The 24,374-nt window shown below is 41.6% G+C and overlaps 1 protein-coding gene across 1 annotated transcript; it reads left to right on the forward strand.

Moving 5' to 3' along the window:
• Positions 1 to 577: 577 nt before the first annotated feature.
• Positions 578 to 24,255, forward strand: SEPHS1 (selenophosphate synthetase 1). Its single transcript, XM_057366450.1, has 9 exons — positions 578 to 642; positions 2,928 to 3,189; positions 6,314 to 6,417; positions 10,808 to 10,915; positions 11,715 to 11,869; positions 12,670 to 12,760; positions 15,671 to 15,770; positions 17,300 to 17,512; positions 22,126 to 24,255. Exons 2-9 carry the CDS (start codon positions 2,997 to 2,999, stop codon positions 22,338 to 22,340), a joined length of 1,179 nt encoding a protein of 392 aa, XP_057222433.1. The 5' UTR covers positions 578 to 642; positions 2,928 to 2,996; the 3' UTR covers positions 22,341 to 24,255.
• The last annotated feature ends 119 nt before the right edge of the window (positions 24,256 to 24,374 follow it).

Raw genomic sequence — 24,374 nt, forward strand, 5'->3', positions numbered from 1 at the left:
GCCCCGCCGCCCTCCCTCGGCCCGGCCCCGGGGGAAGGGCGGAGGAAGGAGCGGGGATGGGGGGGCAGCGCCTCACCGCGATGCGGCCGCTTTAAAAAAATTTGGACGCCGGCAGCGGACGGGTTAAATTTTTCGCCCGCCGACATTTTTTTTTCCCTTTTCCCTCCTTTCCCCCCCATTCCTCCCCCCCCCACCCGCTTCCCTCCCTCCCCATTACGGAGTGGCGGCGGGGAGAGGGGGGGGCCGCTCCCAACATCCCACCGGCCGCCCCCGCCAGCCAGGGGTGAACCCCGCCCCGGTGACACCGTACCTGCACGTGGCGACACGGGGGACACCGGGGGCGGACACCCGCGGGCTCTGTCCCCGCCGATCCTCGGGAAGGGGCCGCTGCCACCGCCGCTCCGCGGGCAGCTCGTTCCTCCTCCTCCTCTTCCCCCGCCGCCTCTCCGGCTGCACAAAGAGCGGCAGCGAAGGCCCCGGGTTTGCCTCTAAAGGCAGCGGCTGGAAATTTAAGGTGTCCCGGAGCCATGTCTGCCCGCAGCGCTCCCCGCCGCATTCCCCGGATCGATGGTGGTTGCAGCGCCTCGCCTTGTATGTCTCGGGCGGTCGGGCTGGCGGTGGGTGCGCTGGGGTTTGTTYGGGGTATGTACCTGGCTCCAATTCTCCTTTCCTCCCCCCCTTCATGCACCTGTGCTCTCCTCTCTCTGSTGTTTAGGGAGGCAAGGGTTAAACTTTGGCTTTTAATATTTATTATGCTGCTCTTTTAAAGTAAGAAACGTCTGGGTCAGGAGGTGGTTTCTGCTGCTGGGGAGCGATGTTTGTCGCTCACATCGCATACTGTATGGACTGCCAAAATCGCAGAATGTTCTGAGTTGGATGGGWCTYACAAGGACCATCAGTCCAACTGTTGGCTCTGCACGGGACAGCCCCAAGAGTCATACCTTGTGCTTCAGAGTTGGCCAAACTCTTGGTGAACTCTGCCAGACTCGATGCTGGGACCACCAATGTCACCAAAACTTGGTCCTGCGGAGAATGTTGCTCCCGTGGCAGTCTGTGAAATACACAGTTGCATGCGGCTTTAATCAGTAACTTAGAAAAGTTATTGTGTTCTTTCACTGTGGATATTTTCCATTAAATAAAATCGTCTTGTYAGTTTCACCATTTGTTTTAAAACGGAGGAACTGTGTCCTTACAATCYTAAAGGCTGCAAAAAGTTCCTGTTAGGCTGTGGCCTCTGCACCCATCCCTGTGTAAGTAGGCAGGGGGTGCTAAGCTTATTGCAATTATTGGTTAAATGAAGGAAGATGTTTCCCTTGTGGGGCAAGCTGCTTTTTTTATAATTTTCTGGAATTAATTAGAATGAAGTGTTAAAAAAGAATGAAGAAAAAAAAATCCTGTCCCCCCCAGAAAGCTTTTGTCTCCTATTTCTATTGACAGGTTGTTTTCCAGACACTTTTTTTTTTCCTATTGCAAGTGCTTAGTGTCTTGCATTGGAAGACAACAACTAGGAACTGAATTCATTGCTCATCCAAGACACGTTCTTGTAACTAGAGTTTGGATTCCTGCCCGAGCCTAGGCTTTAGAAGATTTGTTTTAAATAAGTGCCACACCTCCCAGAGAAGGAGGGAAAGCACAGTGAAGGCGAGTTGGACTTCGCATCAAAAATTCTCAGGGAACTTAAAACTTCAGTTCCTACAAATTGAACAATAAATTGACTTAAAGGTTTATGGAACAGATGTACTTCTTAATAAGTGCTGTGTAGGGGAGATACAGCACAATCTGTAGATTTACTTCTTTCCTTCATTTAGCGAGGTTGAACTTGGCAAATACCAGTCACTTGCATTCTTCTCTTCAGCTTAACCTCATTAGGGCATGACCATCAGTATCAGGTTTTGTCAGTGATGCCACTGAAGTCTATTCTTGTTGCTGTTACACAGGATCCTTGCTTTCTAAGAAAGTAGCACTAGACAGGTTGCTTTTAGTAATTCCTGAAAACTTCTCTGAGGAAGATGAATTGTACTTTATCACAGCCATTCCTGTTTAGAAGTCAGTGTCTCTGTTAGGTCTCTTATTAGTTTTGGAGTGTGGTGGATGTGAGTCAGAGTGGAAAAACGTTCTAAAATTAGACATGCATTGTTAAGAATTTTATTAAATGGATTGCATCAGTGTCTTTTTACATTACCATTTTAATGGGTAATTCTGTGATTCTCCGTGTCATTAGTTGACTAAAAAAGGGCTGAAGAAGCAAGAAACTTTTCTTTTCAGCATTTTTATGTCTGCGAATGTGCTAAAAGGTAAACTGGCATGCTTGTAGGTGAACCAGTCAGCCTCTTTGTTCTTCTGCCACCTGTACTAACAGAACAGCAGAACTGTGTTTTCCCCCAAGGACAGCAGGTGTATTGTGGAGTTTCTTACTTCAGGACTGAAGCAGAGCCATTATTTGAAAAGCATCTTATTTTTGAGATTAATATGTTAATAGCTAAAATTATGACCCCACACTGAGCTGAGGACAAACAGATGTCTTCTGAGTGTGCTTACAGGATCAAGGCCCACGTTGCCTTTTGGAAATTGGCCTCTGTGCTCTGGGAATTATTATTTCTTTCATTACCTCTGTGTTAAATGAGGTCGGTAAGTCTGTTAGATTCTTCTTTTAAATGAAAACCTTATGCATTATATCTGCAAAAGAAGTTAATTCTCTGATTCACCTAGTATAGTTTTAAATGTTAGAAGGTAGGATGAGGAGTCATCCCTTTGAAGTCATAGGCAAGTGAGTTGTGTGAGATGTGCACACCTGTCTTAWCAGGTGAACAACTGCATCGAGTGCTTTCGCTTTCTTTTAACTTGCTCCGTGTGGAAAACGTTGTCTTGCCGGTCCTAGGAATTTCTAATGTTCCCCTTTTTTTTAATTATTTTTATTTTTTAATAAGACTGATCAGCAGAGAAACTGATCCCGTTGCTCTGGGGCGGGAGAGGCCGTCAGTCTGTGAGACAGAACCATGTCTGTTCGGGAGTCATTTAACCCAGAAAGTTACGAGCTGGACAAGAGCTTYCGTCTGACCCGGTTCACTGAACTGAAAGGCACAGGCTGCAAAGTGCCGCAGGAYGTCTTACAGAAACTGCTTGAATCTCTACAAGAAAACCATTTTCAGGAAGATGAACAGTTCTTGGGGGCAGTTATGCCCAGGTTGGGTAAGTAGTTGCTGCTCTGGACATTGGTYGTCCCTCTGCTCGGTTTGCTTAGTGACACAATCTCATTTGTGTTTGTTTTTAACCAGTTTGAAAATTGTATGTTGTACAATGCATGCACAGCATCCAGAAAGCTGAAGAATGAATCTCATGCTGTCATTTGTTGACATCTGGGATACAAGAATATWATTTTAATTATTTAACATCCTGCAGTGCACTCAGCTACAAAGGCAAAACACTCAGGAATGGCCATTGTGATGGGCACMTGCTTAGGTGTTAGTCTGCTCCTCCCTTTCCCCAGTAGATGCTGTGCAAACTGAAGGCATGTGAGTTAATTTCTCAGTTAATTTCTAGACTTTTATGTTCATACCTTGCATTTGGAATTTGATGCAATGAGTGAATAAATTTTACACAATTAGATGACTCCCAGGTGAATTTCCCCTTTCCCTCCCCTCCCCTCCGTTCCTGGGTCACAGAAAGTGAGCAAGAGAACTTCCTTGCTTCAGCTGACTGRGAGCGAATTGTTTCACAATTGTCATTATTCCTTTGAGTCCTTTCATTGTTCCCCACTCTAACTCTTTTGCTCACCTGTAGAAGCTGCCTGGGAAAGGCTGCCTTTCCAAGACCTCTGTGTTCTTGCCAGCTTCACTTTCTCTTTGATATTTGCACAATGATGCAAGGCAATAAGGGAAAACAACCTGCACAAGCCATCTACATGGGGAACAGGGCAAACGTAGGTATTTTGATACCAGCTACTGTACCTAATATTGATATAGATAAATTMATGTAGATAATGTGTTTAATGACACTTTTAATTCTGTTTGTCTATTTACTCAGCACTGCATATTCAATCTCTGCAGTGCAGAATGGTTTTTTCCCTTCAACGTAGGAGTATCAGCAGAGCATATATTTTGAAGTTATTTCATTATCAGTTTACTGTCCAATAACCTTATTTAAAATTAATTAAACATTTCTAATTGTCTGTTAGCAGGCTAACAGGTTGCAACCCATTATTCTGTTGGAGATTGAATATAATGAGAGATTAGTAAGGCACCCATGTTCTTGCTTAAACAATGGGKATCTTTGTATGAAATGTCTAAGCAGCAATTGTGTGTGAAGCTGGGGTGGCACTACAATTTAATAGTCCCTGATGGGGGTCACTTCCATCTTTTTTTATTCCCAAGTTGCTATTTACACATATTTTTTCTAAATTAAATAAGCTGTTTGTAGCAGTATTTCAATTTGGCAATTTTCTAAAATTGGCAATTGTTTGGTTTAGATGTTTTATCCTCTTACAGACTTACAGACTCTAAACAATAATGGAACTGCTAGTAGATTTTCCTTCTACAGCTATATGAAAAGGTATAAAAGTAGATTTATGCCATCAATATGTAGGTGTGATACTATGGAACAGGAAATCTGTTAGGAATAGAAGGTGAAAAGTTCAGATCTCTTTAAAATACACTTTTGTGAGGAGTATCCCTTTAGCTAATGTTTCTTTGGATAAGTTTGGTGTGATTTGCCTTTGATGTCTTGTGCTTCAAAAGTGTAGATAGGTAACTTTGCCACCTGTRCATAGACACCATGCTTTTGAAAAGCAGTCAGGAGGGAGGTTGCCAGTAACAGGCTCAAGTTCACTTCTTTCTAGACCTGCAAGGGATGTTACCCAGAGCACACTTCACTGTGGCTGAGAGTAAGAAACTGCAGATCTGCCGTTTATTCTCAGAGCTGTTACAGACCTGAAATCAATCACAGCTCTGAACAGATTYACTTGTTAATCAAAACTGTTTTGGTGAACATCAGCATAGCTTCAGAATAGCCTGTGGACCTGTTTGTCAAGCASTGCTTTTGCTGAAATTGTGGAAAAATGCACGAGTGAAGTCAGTCTTGCAGCATCATGGCATGAATAGGTGAACTGAGGGCAAAACAGCTCCTGCACCTGGGCCACTTCTCTGTAACTGCTTTTGTGCCTTTCCCTGGAGACACTGGACATCAGGCATAGTGACTTGGGAGCATCTGTGGAGATTGAACAACCCTAAATTACTGCTCGTGGGCTTGTCATTATGTGTTCTTTTCCAAGGCAAGAACTTCTCCACCTATCTAGYGACTGCCTGGCAGACCTGAGTCCCTCAGTAAGAAGACCTCTGATGACAGATGCTTGCTCCATTCCTGTACTGCCAAACACTGGCTTGTAGCTCTTATTAGGGTAGTGTGTTCCATTAATTAATGGGGAGAGCTTCCTAGATGACATCTGCTCCCTAAAAATGGGCTGTTCTGAAGAACCTTACCCTGTGGGGTATGCAAAGTAATTCCAGGCAGCTTGCTGCCAGCTCAGGAAGGAGGTAAGCTTCCTGCCATTGCTGCAAGACACAAGGATATCCATGGGGGAGTGTGGCTCAGCCAGCATGTTGTGATTTGTCACCTGCCCCTTTGATGTGGGCTCTTCCATTGCAGCAAATGCTGGGAGGTTCTATATCGCTTGTTCTGTTTGAAATATCCACGGTCAGGAAAAAGGCTGTGCTCAGAGTTGTGGTTTTCTCCAAGGAGTTCTATTTCTATCAGGTCATCTGCTGCCTTCCAGCGTTGCAAGGCGAGGTTAACATGGTTGCAAAACCTCCAAGTGGGTGAACCATCTTTCACTGAGGGCTTGGACTATGACTTGTGGAGTTCTTGTTCCTTCTKAAGTGAGGGAATGTCCTTTATGAGACGCTGTGTCCTTTCACAACTGTCACTGTTTTTGTTGAGATTGAAGTGACAGAAAAACCTATTTGCTTTTCACAATATCAATGTACTTAGCTCCTCTTAACTTTAAATGTACTTACATAAAAGCACAGATGTTCTTGATGTGCTATTATGCTGCTGCAAAAGAATAAAGAGCATTGTAGTTTAGTTCTTGCCTTCAGCCATTTGCACTTATGTTCAGTTCCAGCAAGGAATTTAAATTCTTTGCTTGTTTTTTCCTCCTACTTGTGCTGTGTGCTTTCTCTGAGGAAGGATTTTGCCATGTCTGTTTAGGCAGTGTTGTGAGTTGTATTTCACAGACGTATTTTATAAGCTCTCTTGTTAAGAGCAACAGATAATTCAGGGCACAGTTACTCGCCTCACTCACAGATTTCTGTCTTTGCAGGCATTGGGATGGACACTTGTGTTATTCCATTGAGACATGGAGGTTTGTCATTAGTCCAGACGACAGATTATATTTATCCTATTGTGGATGACCCTTATATGATGGTAAGTTGGTTGCTGATTTGGGCTTCTCACCAATCTGATGGCAACTTTGTCTGTTTCCTCTATATGTGCAATGCTAATTGTGTGGTTAATAGTAGCATTCAGAGTCTTTCTAAATAGACATGAAGAGGGAAMGGCATAATTTCATCCTGGAATCTCCCATGTCAGCCAGGAATGCAGCAGTGCTGCTTTCTGCATAAGTGTAAGCTGGGAGAACTGCCACCTTTAATTCAGATTTCCCTTCATCTCTCATTCTGTGGGATTTGGTTTGAAGAGCCCAAAAGGGAGGGGAAAGAGCAGCCTGTGAAGCAGCAGATAGTAAACTCCACTTTATGAGCAGAACCACATTGTAATTGGCCTTTTTTGAGGTACTGAAATAACCAGGTAACATGTTAGAACTGGAAATACCTATATGTCAGTAGTTGGCAATAGCATCTGGCGACTTCAGAGTGCCTKGTGAACACTGGCTTTCCTGTGGTGTTACCTCAGCTTGAACATGGACACATTGAAATGACTTGGAAAGTGTGTGTACCTTGGCTTTGGTTCCTTCTGTGTTCCTGTCTCATTTCATTTGTCTCAGCAGAGATTCCTGTATGTGTGCAGTGATCAGTATTAACTTGAATAGATCACGGGAAGCAAATGAGCTTTAAAAAAAGACTTAAAGCTATAAGAAAATGTTAAATGAAAGGTGCTAGAATTCKTTTTCTGTGATTTGGATGTGACTTCATTCCTTTTACTGCCATTGGTGTGGCTGAATGTTTTATGTGCTGTCAGTTTGTTTGCTCTGTGAGACCTGTCTGGTAGGTTTTGGATGCAGTTTGAGATTGGGACCATTTTTTTCTTTTTTTTTTTAGCATGCTTGACCAGGTGTTGTGCACACATGTAAGCCTAGCTCCTGTGGTTTCTGTTCCACGAGAGCTTGCTCTCTGCAAACTGAGCAGCCAAAAATCGCAGGCTGGAGTATGGAGTTGTTGAGCTCTCCTGAGAAATTTGATTCAAGTGGSTTGCTTTAGTATCATGTGGGAACTTGTCATGGACCAGAGCAAAAAACAAGATTCTGGAGAGCTGTGTTCAAGTTCATAATTTGAGAAACTCTTTTCTCACCTAGTAACAAAAGCTTGAGGGACAGTGTTAAAGGCTGTGGGAAGGGGGAGGGTTGCTTTGTTTAGAGATAAAAAGGGTTTGAGATGCCACAGGAGTAGATAGATGGGCCTGTGCCCAGATGAGGTTTAGGTCAGTGTGGTAGGAGTGGAATGTAAATTTGGCCTCAGTCCAGCTTCTGTGGTTGCATCATAGTTACAGTCTCTGCTCTGATCTACATGCACCAGCATTTGTAATCTTGGTGCTGTCTAAAGTCCTTCACTTTTCATTCTTGAAGCATTTGAAYCTGGTGACTGGCCCCTTCCTAATCTGTTTACATATGTGTATTTCTTCCTAAGAGCTAACTTAGAACAGGGATTCTGTCACAAGCTTTGCTGATACCAGCAGTGATGATCCAGCAGGATTATTGCTGCTGAACCCTGCTCAAACTCTCTCTTGAGGGCTGGAGTACCCCGGGGACGGGATAGATTACCTTTTATTTTTGTGTACCAATATTGGTTAGAGAGCAGTCAAATACARTTTRCCATCAAGTTTATGGATGGCTKTTACAAGCAGAGGAATTGTGTGTGGCCAGGCTGTATAAAGGGGTGTGTTCTTGCCTCCTCTGCTCAAGACAGGCTGATGCTCTGCTTCTCCAGCTACTTCTTTCCCTGGTTCAAGGCCAGGTGTCCTCTGACCCATGCCTGTTACTGTTCTGTTACCATTATCACTCATGTGCAGTGCACTACTCTCCTTCTTGCCCTTCCTCTCAGTCTCCTTACCCATACACACTTCTAGTCTGGTTTTGAGTGGCTGTTCCCTAATCTATTTCCTTTCTCTGTGCAGGGTTTACCTGAAGCCCCTTATCTGATCTTTCTTCCTAATTGGAGGAGAGGAAGCAAAGAGGGAAAGCTAAAAGTGCAAATAAACTCCAAGYTGGGTGCTGTGACAGAAGGGATTAGGAAACAGCTGAGGAAGGCAAAACTGCTTGTGGACTCAGCTGAACTTCCGATTTCTGCTTCAGAAAACAGCTTTTTCTCACTCTGGCACTGCCTATTTTAAAACTAAGTTCTGCAGTTACATGCAAAATCATTCTTTTCCCCTTTCTCCTTCACTTTGACTTTGTCCTTGAAAACACTCAGTCCATGTGCARAATTATCCCTAGGATGTACACCTGTAAAATCCATACCAAGCATGGGATTTATTCAGCTTAAATGGTTTATTAGAGAAGTTACAAGYAATTGAAAATAGGTTTCATAATAAGTATCAATCCACTGAGAATAGGACTGGTGCTGGCCTCTGTTGTAGCACTTTGGGGATGCTTGTTTGAGTACAGGAGCAGGGAACTGGCAGGTTTGAGAGAGGACATCTTTCCCCTTCCATCCTGGAACCCTTTTGTTGCTGTTTTAAGAAAACCTTTTCTCAGGAGTGGAGATGAGTGTCTAGTTCTTCATCYTTTGCCCTTACAAATAGTTCTTAGTATCACACACAGATCTTTGTGTTTCAGGGGCACCAAGCAAGCAGGCAGGTGACCTGCAGGACCTGGCCAGGCTGACCCCTGTGTGTGAGCTCTGTTGTATTTATTGGTGTTCACAAGCCCTGYGTTGCTCTCTCTGCTCTTTCAGACTTGGCAATTGTGCTTCCCTGAATTTGTTTCCATAGTGGTTTTGGCAGTTGGCAAAAGCATTGTTAGACTGACCTCTGACTATCAGAGGTGTTGTCAGTATGGTTTTAAAAACTTATCTGTCATTCCTAACAGGGCATAAACCAGACGTTTGCTTGGTAAATACTGAAGATAACAGAGAATGGTTTGATAGTTCCCTTCCACAAATGGGAAATGGCAGGCGTGTAGAAATTTAACAGCCAATATCCATCAAACAGTGCACTACACAACTCACTCTTTCCTTAATATTTTGAGATTTAAATGATTAAAACATATTCCAGAACCAAATATCAGGGATTCCTCTGATGCCACTGAAAGCTCTTGAATTTATGGAAAACTGTATTATATTTATTTGTGATTTTGAGATGTTGTTTCATGTCATCAGCTAGTGAAGTAACTGCCTGAAAATATTACCTGTTTTGCAAATTGTGTTAAATAGGYATGTTGTTTTTATCGTGGTAGTGTTGCCTTTGAACATTATGAAAAGCACARATTTAAAATCATAAAGCCAGATATTGATTACAGTTCTGCAGCTGTAAACCTAAAACAGCTTTCATAGAATGCATGGAATMTTCCAGAGTAACACAACAGAATTTGTCCTATATTTTAAAATATCTTGCTGTCCCTTAGGGCGCACCCTGCACAAGGAAGTTCTGCATCTTCCTCAGGAAACTTGATGTCTCATTTGTGCTGCGTTCATACCGCAGGAGCCCTGACTCAGATCCATTAATTTAGTAAAATAAGAGGAATAAGAGTAACTCACCTCATGTGACACAAGTGATGGCTTCTCAGTCTTGTCAGCTTCCTGACTTCTTAACTTCTTAAAGGAATCTTAAGCAGTCTTGTCTCTTGTACAGGTTTTTGTTAGTGGAGATACACATGCACACGTCAGTAAAATTGTTAATGCTGTAGCAAAATTAGCCTGATCTTGTCGCCTGAAAAGTAACATCTCTCTCACCATGTGAGTGGTGGGGGCAGACAACTCTCCTCAGTAGCTGTGGGTGCTCTGAAGTGGTGGCAACAGCCAGTTCCTGGAAATGCTGATCTTCTTCATTCCCTGCACATAGTGTCATCCCCAGACAGCAGAGGAAGCACCCCAGTATGGGGTGTTCTGTGGGGTGTTTCGGGAAGAGTTCTCTCCTAAAAACATCTTTCTCATCAACCTGTCTCCTGGGTGTTCTGATGTAAAGTTACAGCARTATGTGCTTTTTGGATTAGCTCCATAGCAGTTGTGAATTTCATACTATGGTCATGTCCATCGTGATGTACCGTTTTGTAATGGAATAAAGTTAATAGGAACATAATGCATTAAGTAAACTGAGCTTGTTATCAAAGATCAACTGTTCATCTTAACATCAGTATCTCAGATTGGGCATCCAGTCTGAGCTCTGGGATTCCTGTGGCGTCAGTGAGAGTGTGTTGAATTCTGGGATGAATTCTCTCCATACCTGTGAGAAGTAGGATACTTGCATTTCTAGGTGGGCATATAGCACATGATGGATCATACAACATCCCTGGCTGGGTTTCTTAATGATGTGAAATAAGAAGCTGTGTCAGAGTGCAAACTCATACTGGAAGCTGTGGAAAGTCTTTAAACATTCACCAACAGTTTTGCAGATTTTTTTTTTCTTGTCTCTCTTTGTTTTTCAGGGACGGATAGCGTGTGCCAATGTCCTAAGTGACCTTTATGCCATGGGGGTCACAGAATGTGACAATATGTTGATGCTCCTTGGAATCAGCAATAAAATGACAGATAGGGTAAGATTTTTGGCAGTTTATCTTGGAGGAAGACTCAAACAGCTAAATGTGCTCAGAATGTATCTATCGTTAGTGTATTTTCTCCTCAAAGTTTGAAGCCTTTTAAAGAAGAGATAGTTTTGTTGAATGGCTCAGTTCATAGTATGGATCTTGCCTCATAAACATTCTGAGGTCATCTGCTTAAAGTTCAGTTTTCTGTGGCATTGTAATCTGCTGCCTTCATCCCCACCAAAATGGGGCCCTCCTATCAAAGGCCAGCATTTGATCCTGCATTTGATTGCCAATTCATGTATCAATCTGGATAGATAATTATGGGGTTGGGTTTGCTTTCTTTTTTTTTTTTTTTTGTGCAAGTGACCTATATGCTTGTTTTGCTGTGGCAAAAAATGGATGTTTACTCTTAAAAGGATGTAAGTTGAAACTTTGATGGTTAATGGAGGCCAAATGTGTCTTGATTAAACGTTGTCTTTTAGAACTGCACTGCTGTGGCTGTACCTGATTACAACARCAGGATAGTTGTTCTGAGTTTCCAGAACTCTGATTTCTCTTATATGATATTTTGAAAAATGTTTCTTCGGTGTAAGAGTGTCTTTGCACATCTTCTGTGCAGTTCTGTAAAACCTTAAYTCTGTGGAATAACATGCAGTTTTCAGGGGGCCAGACTCTTCCTAAGGGTTGTTTTTCTGTCATGAATTATTTGCCATGAAGGCATTTGATTGGAATGGTTAAAGCCCTGGACCAGTCTTGCAATGAGTAGCGYTGCTGTGTATGGAACTCTGACTTCTGTTTTGATCTCTAGGAAAGAGACAAAGTGATGCCTCTAATTATCCAGGGTTTCAAAGATGCRGCAGAAGAGGCAGGAACATCTGTTACTGGTGGCCAAACAGTGTTAAATCCCTGGATTGTTTTAGGAGGAGTGGCCACGACAGTCTGTCAGCCTAATGAATTTATAATGTAAGTTAAATCACTAAAACAATCAAAGGYACTGATCTGAAGGGATGCAGTAAAATCCTTTAAGCACAGTGTTGTGATCTTGTGGTGTTTCTCCTGATGCATAAAGCAGCACCTTCTCCTGCTTGCATTTATCCTTAGCACTCCACAGATGTCACATCTCTTTGTACATATTTGCTYTTTTTAAACAGGATGTCCTTTTACYTCTCCCCATCCCCCTGAACTTTTTGATCCTRTTCTCCTTTTGACAGGAGAATTAAGGTTCTAGTCTTTAAAGGTAGTGGAAACTGTTTTGAACWTAAATTTCTGTCACACTTATACATACATTTCTAAATCACGTCCCAATTATCCTGTTAATGGCTGTAGAACTACAGAACTGCTGTCTTTTGCAGTATGCTGTCCATTTAACAGTAGCTAATTCTGAATGCCCCACTGTGGCATGTTACTCTATACAAATGAACTTGTGTATGATCCTAATGCTGGATATCTTATGCCCTGGGTAAAAACGGTCAATTTTTTTCTCTTATCCTCTCTTATGTCTCAAATAAATTGAAAGAAGAGATGTAACTTGGTGTGTGTCTGACTGCAAGCAAGCAAGGATTAGCACTTCTTTAAAAAGTTTGTAGCATTTTCCTCCATCATATTGCATGGCARTGAATCCCTAAGGGTAATTCTGCAATTGGTCAGTTTTTTACCTGGGCAATAAGATATGTGGGCCTATGAAAATGTAATTRTCAGCACTTACTCGTAATAACATGTTTGAATCTCGTTATGTAATTAATATATGAATTCTTTGTTTCCAGGCCAGACAATGCAGTGCCAGGAGATGTGCTTGTGTTAACTAAACCCTTGGGAACACAAGTGGCTGTGGCTGTCCACCAGTGGCTAGATATTGTAAGTATATACTGCAAATAAAGAAATAGGGAAGAGGGGTGTGAGTTAAAGGTGACCTTCCTCATTCCTGCAATATGACAAAGTTGGGAGTGATGGGAGTGATCTGTCACCTCTCTCTCCTCTTTTCTTGATGTTCCAGCCTTCCCTGGTTGTATGCAAAATTCTTTTGGAATCAAGGCAGTTTACAATTTTGTGCTTAGTGAGCCCATCTTAATTACACCTAATTCTTAGTTATTTCTCAGGCATTGCTRTAATAACCAAAATTGTTTACTAACAGAACAACAGACTATCACCCTGAGCAAAATTACACCCTACTCCACCTGCCAGAATAGTTGGCAACACTTACCAATGGCAGTTAGGCCAAGAACACTCTCCCTGTTCTTGGGCTTTCTGCTTGTGTACATGGAAGTATATCTGCGTTTCACATGTATTGCCCTGTGCATTCAGTAAGAATATTTCTAGAAGCATTATGGATGTAGACATACTTCCATCTGTTACTTCAGGCAAAAATGTAACTACTGAACTGAAAAGTGACTGCAAAATTGGCATCTGCTTATGTTGTCTGGCTCCCAGTACGTGTCTTCCGAATTATAACTGCTCAGTTTGCACTCTAAAAAGATGCATCTTTTCTACTTTTGGGACTACTGAGCCAATAGACTGGCAGAGGAGTGAGCTGGAATCTACTTTGGTTTGGCTGTTGGCCACTGCATTGTCAGATGAATTCTAATTTCACAGTAGTGTTAGCAAAGTGGGAGAGAACCAGCATAAACTTCCCCTGGAGTCTGAAGTGTGAGCAACAAGAGAAAAATATTTTTCTCATTCTTCATAGGGTCTGGCCTAGCAATTTTGACCTCTTCAGAGGTCTGTGTTTTCCACAGATGTAAGGATCAGGACCTCAGATAATCTTGATATGAAATGAAACAACAAGACCCCAATTCCACAGTATGTTTTCTTGACATAATCTTATTTCTTGACATATCTTGTACTGACRACCAGACTTGCAAATTAAAGCTATTCTGAATTTCCACGTATTTCAAATACTACTAATTTCCTTGATTGTCAAAGAAAAACACGTTCTGGTCTGAAAAATGAGGACAGCCAGAAAATCAATACTGCTATTATGTGTAAACAGAATATATCTCTGATTGTGGTARGAAAATTTYTGAGTAGCTGTGCTACCTTTTTTTYAGCTTTGTTTTGAGAAAGAGTAGGGCAAGTGAAATGAGAATTACTCATCACGAATCCACCTGTAAATCAGTTTTTGGTAGGGAATTAGACTTTGGTTTAAAAAGTGTGTGGGAGAAGGTATAATATAACAAGTTTATGCATAGGCAAGAAAGGGAAGCTGGGGTGTAGAGAGATGGATGCTTAGAGGCACGAAGGGCATGCTGTAATGTGTCCCTTCAGAGAGGGTTTTCTGGCCCTTGCTGTTGTCTACAGACCCTTCCCATTTGGAAATCCAAGCTTGTTTTTAAAACCTCTTTGGGAGTTTTTGCAAACTTTTCTGCCTTAATTCYCTGTTGACTAACCCCAGTATCTGATTGCTGTAGTGAAGAGGAATTTGCCTCTAATTCGTAATCTTCGTTTGTGGCTCTTCTACCTTCAGCCTTGAGTTCTGCTTTCACATAATTTGAGATTTCCATTCCCATCATCTGACCAGTTTCTATTCCATGGTCAGCCTCAGAACTGTTTTTGAAATCTAAGGCAGAATGACTGCTCCAGTTTTTCTTTCAGTCATTCCCAGAGTAAGAATAATCATTATTCTGTCACCTCTGTAACAGCCACATCTTATTTTTTTGACTTTGCCTCTGATTTATGTAAATAAAAATGCTTTTCTTYACTTGGCAGATCTAGGGCAAGCTAATTTCAGAAACTATGGTCCCATTGCCATYGTTCCTTGCTTTTTAACAATTTATTTATTTTGGCTGGCCACTCTTTCCCCCTTTTGCCATTTCTGGATTCTCTCTTGCACCCCTTGAAGTCAGCACTAATTTGTTAAAACAAGATCCTTCCCCAGTGCAGCATCACCAGTGCACCATTTCTTAGTAGTTCCTGCACCTCTGGTTTAGTAAGAAGTTTGTTGTATACATTTACTCTGTGGAATGGCAGTGTAGGCATTGTGGCTTCAAAAATCCTGTTTGCTGACTTTCAGTTCTCTGTAATTTTATTTTCTTTGCAAAAAAAAAAAAGTTAGGTCAGTTTGTAGTGTAGCTCCTAACAMTAAAATAGTTGCTTTGTTTCATTCTGGGTCTGGAATCACTTCAGCTTCAAATGAAACAATTACCCTTTGTAAAGGTACTGTTTCCTAAATTGTTGTAAAACCCTTCTGGGATGAAGAGCATTTATAGGAATGTGATGAAGAGATGAGTCCATGCCAGACACTGGAGAATGGGTGGAAGATGGTGGTATTAAACTGTAAAAGAGGCTTAAATTGGAGTGATTATATCCTGCTTTAGCATACATTCCTGTGACCAGGACTGGTGGATACAGGCGGTCTCCTTCCAGATCAAAGTGTCCAGGTGTAAAATGAAGAATAATTTTTAAAAAAGCAAGAAGCTAGAAATCASAAATTTCAACATCCAGCAATAAAGTTCTTTTAATTTGGCTGTGGGAGTTCAGTCCAAAGAGTTGCCTTGAAGGAGTTCTTTGCCGTGGGATAGATAGTTTATTCCACTCCACGCAGCTGCTGGAAGCAGGATTTGAGGTGCTTAGTGCCTAATAGATTTTGAAATGAATTTTGCTGAGGTACAGCAGACTAAGGCACACACCTCTAATGGAACATTTTGCCCTTCTTTAACTGAGTTTAAAAAAAAGTACATTGTGGATTAAGGATTTTTTTTAAGTGGTCAGGGCGTGCTTTTAAATAGACAGCTGAAAATCTAAAAGAAACATCTTTATTTCATCTGTTAGCCTGAAAAGTGGAATAAAATCAAACTCGTGGTAACACAGGAGGACGTAGAATTAGCATACCAGGAAGCAATGATGAAYATGGCACGGCTGAACAGAACAGGTAAGAAGAGATGTGTGTGTTGGAGGGGAAGGATTGTGGGTTTTTTCAATTCCATACTCAATTTCATTTCACTGCCCTGGGGAATTGTGACACAGCCATTTTATTCTTTCATTCTGCCCCATCTTTCTGCTGTTCAGTGTTTGTGAAACAAACAAATTAAAATCAAACGCTCTCTTGTAATTATACAGCAAAAACACAGAGCTGCTGAATACATGATTATGACTCGTGTGAATGCTGCAAGTAAAATCCCTGTGAGTTAGAGGATATTCTAAAGGGAACTATATTGGATCTGTTCCTTATCTCTGTACCTAGAGAAGGCCTGACTGTRATTAAAGTTAAAAGAATTTGGAATAGAATGAAAAAAGGAAAATGTCTAAATTTATGTGATCTTCAGTTTAAATTTTGATTTTAAAAAAAAGATTTACTTTCTTTCAATTCGGTCATGTACTGTGCTTCCCACAGTGTGGAATATGTATGCAGACTATGCTTTCTTTTCTATTTGTTTTTTCCCTCTTCTTGTACGGGATTTTTTTGCTTTGATTTAATTTTTCTTTTAATTTTGGTAGAGGAAAGGTTCTGCTTTTACTGTAGAAGTTTAATCCAGATTTTCCTTCTTTGTTCGAAGTATCTTTGGCAGAGTGGAGAATTGATTGAAGTGTTTCCTTCTCAGTTGAAGGAACAGGGACAGTTAAATATCTCTTTTCCCATTTATTCAGTTTTCACTTCTTATATCATCTCCCTGGTTTTTCATTCTTTGACAAAGCCTTTCAGGAARGGTAAATTACCAGCATTTCTTATGGAAAAGAACTTGGTCCTGCTTGTGTATTGGGAAGCACCAAAGAAAGGCTAAGCGCTCTTGGTTTTGTTTTTATTTACTCTTGTCAGACACCTTTAACAACCCTTAAATACTCTTAACTGCCGCTATTGTCCTGCATGCAGAGGTGCCTTTTCCCCACCCAGGAGCTGCAAAGGTGCAGGAATTTCATGAATGTATAGGTGGGGACGCTGGAGCCCTTCCCCCAAAGCCAGAGGCTTTGTTCTTCAGCTCTTAAATTTGGAGTGTCCAGATCTCGAGTTTTGATGTCACCATAGCAGAGTGGCAGGGGAAGAGATGTGAGAAGACTGAGCTGTGTTTGGACCCTGCCCTYAGTGAAGCAAAGCTGAGCTCAGACCCTCCCTGGCCCTCTGCTTTGGGAAGTTTGGATCTGAAGCAAACCCCTGTTTCTTAGACTGCCAAGATAAATGAATAGCACATGTCTAATAGACTRTGCTCATAAATGCAACTTCCATGACGGATTTTCAGCATGATTTAATATCTTATATACAAATTGAATTTTTAAAGTGTTACGTGCACTATTGGTGAATTCCAATTCTCTTCCAGCACGATTTTATTTATTAATTTAACCCAACCTGGTTTGCATTAAGGGTATGCAACTTTATTCAAACTGTGCACAATATTGTTAAAGCATTTTCCTGATAATATGGTATTTTCTGATTTGGTGGTTTATTTCCCTGTCCCTCTTTTGTAGCTGCAGGACTCATGCACACTTTCAATGCACATGCAGCTACAGACATCACAGGATTCGGGATCCTGGGGCATGCACAAAACCTTGCCAAGCAGCAGCGAAACGAGGTGTCCTTTGTTATTCACAACCTCCCTGTCCTGGCTAAGATGGCTGCTGTCAGTAAGGCCTGTGGCAACATGTTCGGCCTCATGCACGGGACTTGTCCAGAGACCTCAGGTAGGTGACAGCTGTGCCACYCTCTTCCTCCCTTACACCTGCAGCTGAGAATTCCATCTCAAATGTACAAATCGCGTGCTGTGCATTCAGAATCACGGTTGGTTTGGCACTTGGCCAGGGTAGTGAGCAGCAGCCACACGGCTGTTCATGACTGACTCCTTCAGCCTGACTTTCAAACCACTATCCTGTCCTAAATGCCTTCTGCTCCCTTGTGGAACACTATTACAGAAACCCTGCAACCCTCCAGTTTGCACTTAGTGATGATTCTGAATTCTTAATTAAAATCTATTTTTTTCTGTTAACTTCCAGAACAGTGAATATCTGGAAATGTCACCACATCTGGCACAACTTTCTCAAAAGCAAAGCCSCTGGCAGTAGTTTTGTCTGACAAAGGATGGTGTCTGGTTTGTTACTATAAAATTTGGTGTTGAGTGGGCCAGTGTTGGTAACTGAGGCCTTCTCTGTTATGCCACAGCATACAGACATCCAAGAATACAGCTTACAGCTTTTCTCCCTTATTTTTACGAAATCTGACTTTAAAGGACTGTGACTAGCAGCAAAAAAAAAAAGTTGTTCTGTGACACATTTATTATTTGAGCTCTCTATTCAATAAAGCTGCCACTTAACAGGGACAGTGAGTACAAGAGACTATACTGAACGTCTGGCTATGGGCAAACATTTACTGAGTCATCAGGTGATGAGAACTTCTTATGGTTTTTAAGTTGCCTTATTAAGTGTAGGCTCTTCTCTGATGAGCATGATCACTGTCTTCTGCTGGAAGTCTTTCTACTTCACTTTCTCCTTGAATCTTCTGTTTTGTTTTTTTTCTAATTTAATCTGCCTTTTCTTTCTCTTTGGGAAATAGAGAAGGATGTAATGACAAATCTATCTTTTTCTCTTATCTCATTTCTCTGCCATCTTCTGGCTCTCCAGAAGTATTACCCAAGTTCTCTGCAGTTCACAATAGAAAGGGCCCCTTGAAGCGAAAAAGTAGACATCACAGTGAGAGCCATAAACTTTTTCCCTAATGAATACACAACTTATCCTGATCTGCTGAGTTGTTCCTTGGCCATCTGTGTTTGAGCAGACACTCTGTCCTACAGAGACTGTGTGGCTCAGATGATGTGTAACAGGATATGGGACATGAACCCTTTCCAAATCCARAATCAGTCAGAAGGGAGCAGAAATATCTGGTGGCAGCTTGATGAACTGTGTCAATAGGCTGGTAGCAGCAGTCAGATTTTTACAGGAGCCCACATAGCCAGAGTGCATCCTAGTGGCATTTATCATTTGGAAAGAGCCAAAGAAATAGCATGACACACATAGRTGGAAGTGCAAGGTGCTCTTCCAGGTGAGTGGCTGTAGCAGAGGTTTGGMTAGCTGTTGGTGTGGGAACGGTTTAGCTGCAAACTGAGTGCTTATGTCTTTAGATCTGCCCACCCTGCACCCTGGGGATACCCAGGTCTGTCTTTCCACTGCARGAATGTAAAATGGTGCAGATGGATGCACTGCTGGGAAGTGGGAAAYGCTTGACATCAGAATCTCTTTGGGGACTGAGAGCAAGAGGTCTCTTTGAAATGCTGAGCAGCTTGTGTATGGCAGAGATGGATGATGATGGGAAAAACAGACAGATCTGGTTGGTGGTGAACTGTGGGTGCCTGAAAACATGCCTGTCTGATATGATCACAGYTTTGTGTTTCCTGCATTAGAGGTGGCCACAGGGATTTGTCACAGGGCAGTGTCTGCCAGATACCCAAGAGATCCATAGCCACGTGGACATACTGGCCAGGCTCTGGAAGCTGAATAACCACACACAGGCTTTGGGCTTGCACTGCAGGGCCTGATGTGTCTCAGCAGTGTGAGCTGGRGCTGTGCTGGCATGGCTCACTAGCTTTCAGACCAGGCTGTTTGCACACCTCCTGTCCTGCTCTTGATTTATGTGAAGGCAGGGGMCTGCCTTGCTGTGCCTGATCTCCAGCTGTGAGGAGGCCTGCTGGGGCTGCTCAGGGCTGTGCTTGCTCTAACACAGACACTCCTTCTCTATTGGCCTGAACTTCTAGACATGCTCTGTCTGTAGCTTCTTCATTTGTGAACAGATGTTTTTCAGCAAAGTGGGCAGGCAATAAAAAATTCACTGGAAAAGTATTTGAATGGATTTTAAGGTTATTGTGGTTTGGTTTTTTTTTTTTTCTATGTGCATTTGCTGGGCACCTGTTGACAAAAGTCAGTGTTGAAAAGATCTATTATGTCATCTGTTCCATCCTCCAGGCACTCTTTGCTAATGGTTTAGTTTTCTAAAATTGCACTTTTATATGATTCTGTGCTCTCTTTTAGGGAACTCTTTGGTAATCATTAAAGTTGCAGTCAAGCATTTGGTTGCAAAAGAATGAATTGTTTGTTAGAGTGGCTCCTTGCAGAGATAAGTCACAGAGTTATTCTGTTAGAGACATTCCTACATGTGTGTATTTTTCAGTCCTGATAACTTTTGAATCATGTCAAATGACTTTTAGGGTAGTAGAGGTATCTCAGTGACTTGRTGTTTGTGGAGATTGGGTGGAAATAGGCAGATGGCTGGAAAAGAAGGGTTGTGTCAGTCAGTGCCTGACAAGAGGCAAGGCTAATGATGTCAYCCTGTTATAAGTCATTGTGGAGAAAGCCATTAGCAGGAGAAGGACTTGGTTTTGATTCATGAACTATTTGTATCTCTGTTTTTAATTACARAGCTTTGTCTGGCCTGCTTTTGAAGTGTTCTGTGTCCACTTCCCTGCTTGAAATACTACTTGTTAAAACCAGCAATGTTCAAAGCCTCTTAGGAAAAGAACCCTTTTGTTCTTACAAAGATAAGCCAGGACAGCCACCAAATATCTGCATCCTTTCAATTTGCAAAAAGCAGAGCAGCTGGGAATGCCAGGAACACAGACTAGACTTAAAAACRTAGGAGAATCTTAAGGACTTAGCCAAAGGGTTAAAGGGTCAGTCTAGCAGAGAAATAACTAATCCCTGCATACAGGAAACCTACTGCTGGTGGAGAGTAGCCCATAGCCTTTTTAAGCATTATTGATCAGACTGTGGGATGTAGCCAGCAGGTGGGAAGTGAGTTTTTCACTGGAAACTGGGRTTTTGTACATGTTTTTGATCTTGCCAGAGAACGATAAGGGTGTATGTATACAAGTGATACTAAATTGCAGGAAGAGTGTGTGAAAAAAAAATTGAGTGAAGTTAACTTTTCTGCTCCTTGTTTCCTTTTTAACCCTACTTGCATATCTGGCTAATTAGCACCTTCTCTGCACTGTCACTTGCACACCTCTCCCCTGACTTGCTTGCACCATTACATAACTTCCTCTTCAACTGGATTTAGAGCCTTCCATGGGAATGTCACATAATTCCTTTGTAAYTGATTTTTCTGTTACATCTGGAGCAGTTATAGGCGCTATCATTCAAACTTAGGGGTTTTTGCTGTTGTGTTTGATGGAAATGCCTGGATGTTATTTTGAAATGTCAGAGATGTAGCATTTTCTGGCTGGCATACTTTTCTTCATATATAATCTAAAAAAATTACTTTCACACTTCCACTTACCCTTATAAYTAACTCTTCATGTTCAGTAGCTGCTTCTTCCTCATGGCCCTAAATGAAAAGTGTTTTTAGTCACCACTGAGGGGACTGTGTGCTTGGAAAAGCAAACACCAAGGTGTCCAAGGTGCTGAGGAGGAGTGGCACTGAGCTCAGGGTGCCCTGCTCAGCAGGTGGCTCTTTTCCCCAGGGCTGGCTCAGAGCTGGTGGCAGGACCTGCAAGGATGAGAAGGCTTTGGGTCAAATTACTCTTTAAGAGGAGGCTCAGCATGTGTCCAAATTCCGGTGTGTGTGAATCTCCTCTCTCCCTGTGTTCTCCAAACATTTTCAATTCACTTGCTCCGCGTTTCAGTGCTTTGGGATTCTAAGAGTAGAAGTGCTGTTAGGTTTAATGGTGAGCTTGATAACTGATTACTGTGCTGCTTCTGAAAGAGTTCATTAGTAAATGAAATATTTTCAATTGTGTCTGAGAAAAAAACTTACAGGAAAAGCTGGAATGGTTAGAAAATGGACAAACAAAGGGGTCACAAGGACTGTCACAGGGAGCACTGGATCAAGCCTGTGTTTCATGTTCTGTCTCTTGCATTCTCAACTGGGCAGTGGTCCCTGCTTTGGTGAATGATTTCATTCCAGGCAATGGGATTACTCACAGAATCAGCTGCCACCAATATGTGGTTACAGGTATCTGCATATGACCTTTCTCCAAAATGTTTCTGTGTAGCAGCACTCTGCAGTCCTCTGAGGAAGGTTACAATGCTGCTGTTGTTTCAGTTTGTCATTTTTTGGCCTCAGTACCACGTCCTTTTGCCAACATCTTTTGTGTGTATTTGGCTTCATTTATATGAAGCCAAACACTGCATTCAGGCACAAACATCTTGCAGTAGAGCAAGAGCTCGGACTTCCACTGTGTCTTCTTGGAGTCTTTGGAGTTCAGCAGACTCCACTGAAGTCACCAAGTGCTTGTCCAAGTAGGRRTCTGGCAGACYGAGRCTGAAAYRCTTTKCAGTCAGATGTTTTAATGCTCTGCYCTCTTTCTTTGCAGGAGGCCTCCTTATCTGCTTACCACGAGAACAGGCAGCRCGTTTCTGCGCCGAGATCAAGTCCCCGAAATACGGCGAAGGCCACCAGGCGTGGATTATTGGCATTGTAGAGAAAGGCAACCGCACGGCCAGGATTATAGACAAACCCCGGATCATTGAAGTGGCACCACAGGTGGCCACTCAGAACGTCAACCCCACACCCGGTGCCACCTCTTAATAGAGATGAAATAGCTGTTTGTTTTTGAATAGATCTATTCCTTTATCATCCTACAATTTAAAGAACTGTAAAAAGAAAAGAAAACTTGTTGTGTCTGCACATCTGGTGGCCTTAGGTCAGTTTATGAGTGGATACAAATAATAAAATAAAATCCATTGCCTTTTTTTCCTGTTACATTAACTGAAGATGCACCTAATCTTGAGGCAGCTTCTGAGTTGAGAATTATATTGTTATCCAATACTGTTGATTCATTTTGAATCTTTAGACACTTATCTCTTGCCGCATAGGCTCTTTTTAAAGGTGCTTTCACGTAGCACAGACATTACCAGTAGTAGTGTCAAATAGCAGTTTGTGTCCTTTCATTATGTGTATATTTATCATGAGTCTAATTTTGATGCCTTGAGTGATATTCCAGAAAGGCAATAAATTGACAAACGACACAGTGGGTTACCCAGTAGTAAGAGGTTGCATGATTGCATTCAATCTTTGATTTTTTTTTAAATTTTATTTTATTTTTTAAAGTTTTTTTGTAAGGTTTAGTCTTACCAAGAGCATCTACGACCCTGGACATTGCTTGGTAGTGCACTCAGTTTAAACAGCAAGTGCTGACTTTTTGCATGGAAAGCGCTTTGGAGTCGAAGGAGTAATTTTGAATTTCATTATTTGTAGACCTGACAATATTTACTGTATTATCAATGATTGTTTTCTTTATTGATAGTAAGAACAAATAAATCTTTTTTTTTCAACATGATTGGATGTGCTATAGTGCAACAAAGGTTTTGCAGACCAAAAGGAGGTTACTGTATAATATTCATTTACAATTCACTATATAAATAACTACACAAATAATTTTTAAATATAATCAAACTAAAATAAACCTCTGTTCTGTGGATGGTAGTGTTTAATACATTTTATATTTTGTATAGTGATTACAAGCCTTTTTTGTTTCTTTAAAAATCAGCAGCTGTTTAGTATAATTCTTAGTATTATTTTGTTCTTTGCTCAAATACAATTTTCTGCACGCTTTTGTGATCTGTGTTTAAAACCAACATTGCCAACAATGCAGCTTGAACTTAAGCTTGTTATTCAAAATAAATATTTAATTTTTTTTATTGCTCTTGTATAAGTGCATGAACTTTTTTGTTTCCTAGCTGAATTATTCACTGGAAAGAGGATAAATCCTATTTTTTTAATTTTATTGCATGTGTGATTATATTGATAATTGTGATCACTCCTTTAATTGGTTCTTCAAGCTCTGATGTCCAGTGGTAACCTGCAGTAAAACTGGGTGCAAGTAGGTTATCTCCAAGTGTATCACCCACTTGATTCTGTTTATTTTACTTACCAGCACCAAGTATGCAACATGTTGAATTGTTTCCCCTGCAAGTGCTCCTGTGCCTGCTGTCAGCAAGATGAGGCTTCCTGGGACGAGACTGGAGCCCCTCTTTTCCCTGCCAGCACTGGGAGCTGCCCCTGGCAGCAGCCTCACCACTGACCCWGTTCTGTCTAGACACTCCCTGCCAACCTGAACTGCACTGAACCAGCTCTAGTGAAGCTTCTCCACAGTTCTGGAATTCGCTCCTTGATAYTCAGATCAGCAAGAAGAAGATTTGGATAATCTTTAGCAAAAATTACAAAASTTTCTATCTATGAAAAATGAGTCACTGGGTCATCTCCAATCTTGTGCATCATGCAAGGTTTAAATTTCCAGTCTTCTTCCTAATGGTATCTCTGGCAAAAYTTGGCTCATCTTTTTTCCACTTGGTAGGGTTCTCAACAGATAACCTTTTGCAAAGCTAGATTTTTTAACTCATCCTTGTGAGTAGCTTAAGCCACACAGACCCTCACGTTCCTTTTCCTGGAAAAGACATCTGAGAGTTGCGGGTTCACCACAAAACCTCAAAGCAGTAATCAAGTTTTTGACTTTGCTATGAGGAAAAAAAAAATTGTTAGGCTTTTCATGGCAGGTCTGAAAATAAAGTATCAAAATCCAGTTGTTTTTGAAACAAAAAAATACTGATTTTTTTTTCCTCT

Source organism: Malurus melanocephalus, unplaced genomic scaffold (genome assembly GCF_030028575.1).
Source record: "Malurus melanocephalus ecotype Western Australia unplaced genomic scaffold, MMel_1.1 scaffold_65, whole genome shotgun sequence".
Taxonomy (NCBI): Eukaryota; Metazoa; Chordata; class Aves; order Passeriformes; family Maluridae; genus Malurus; species Malurus melanocephalus.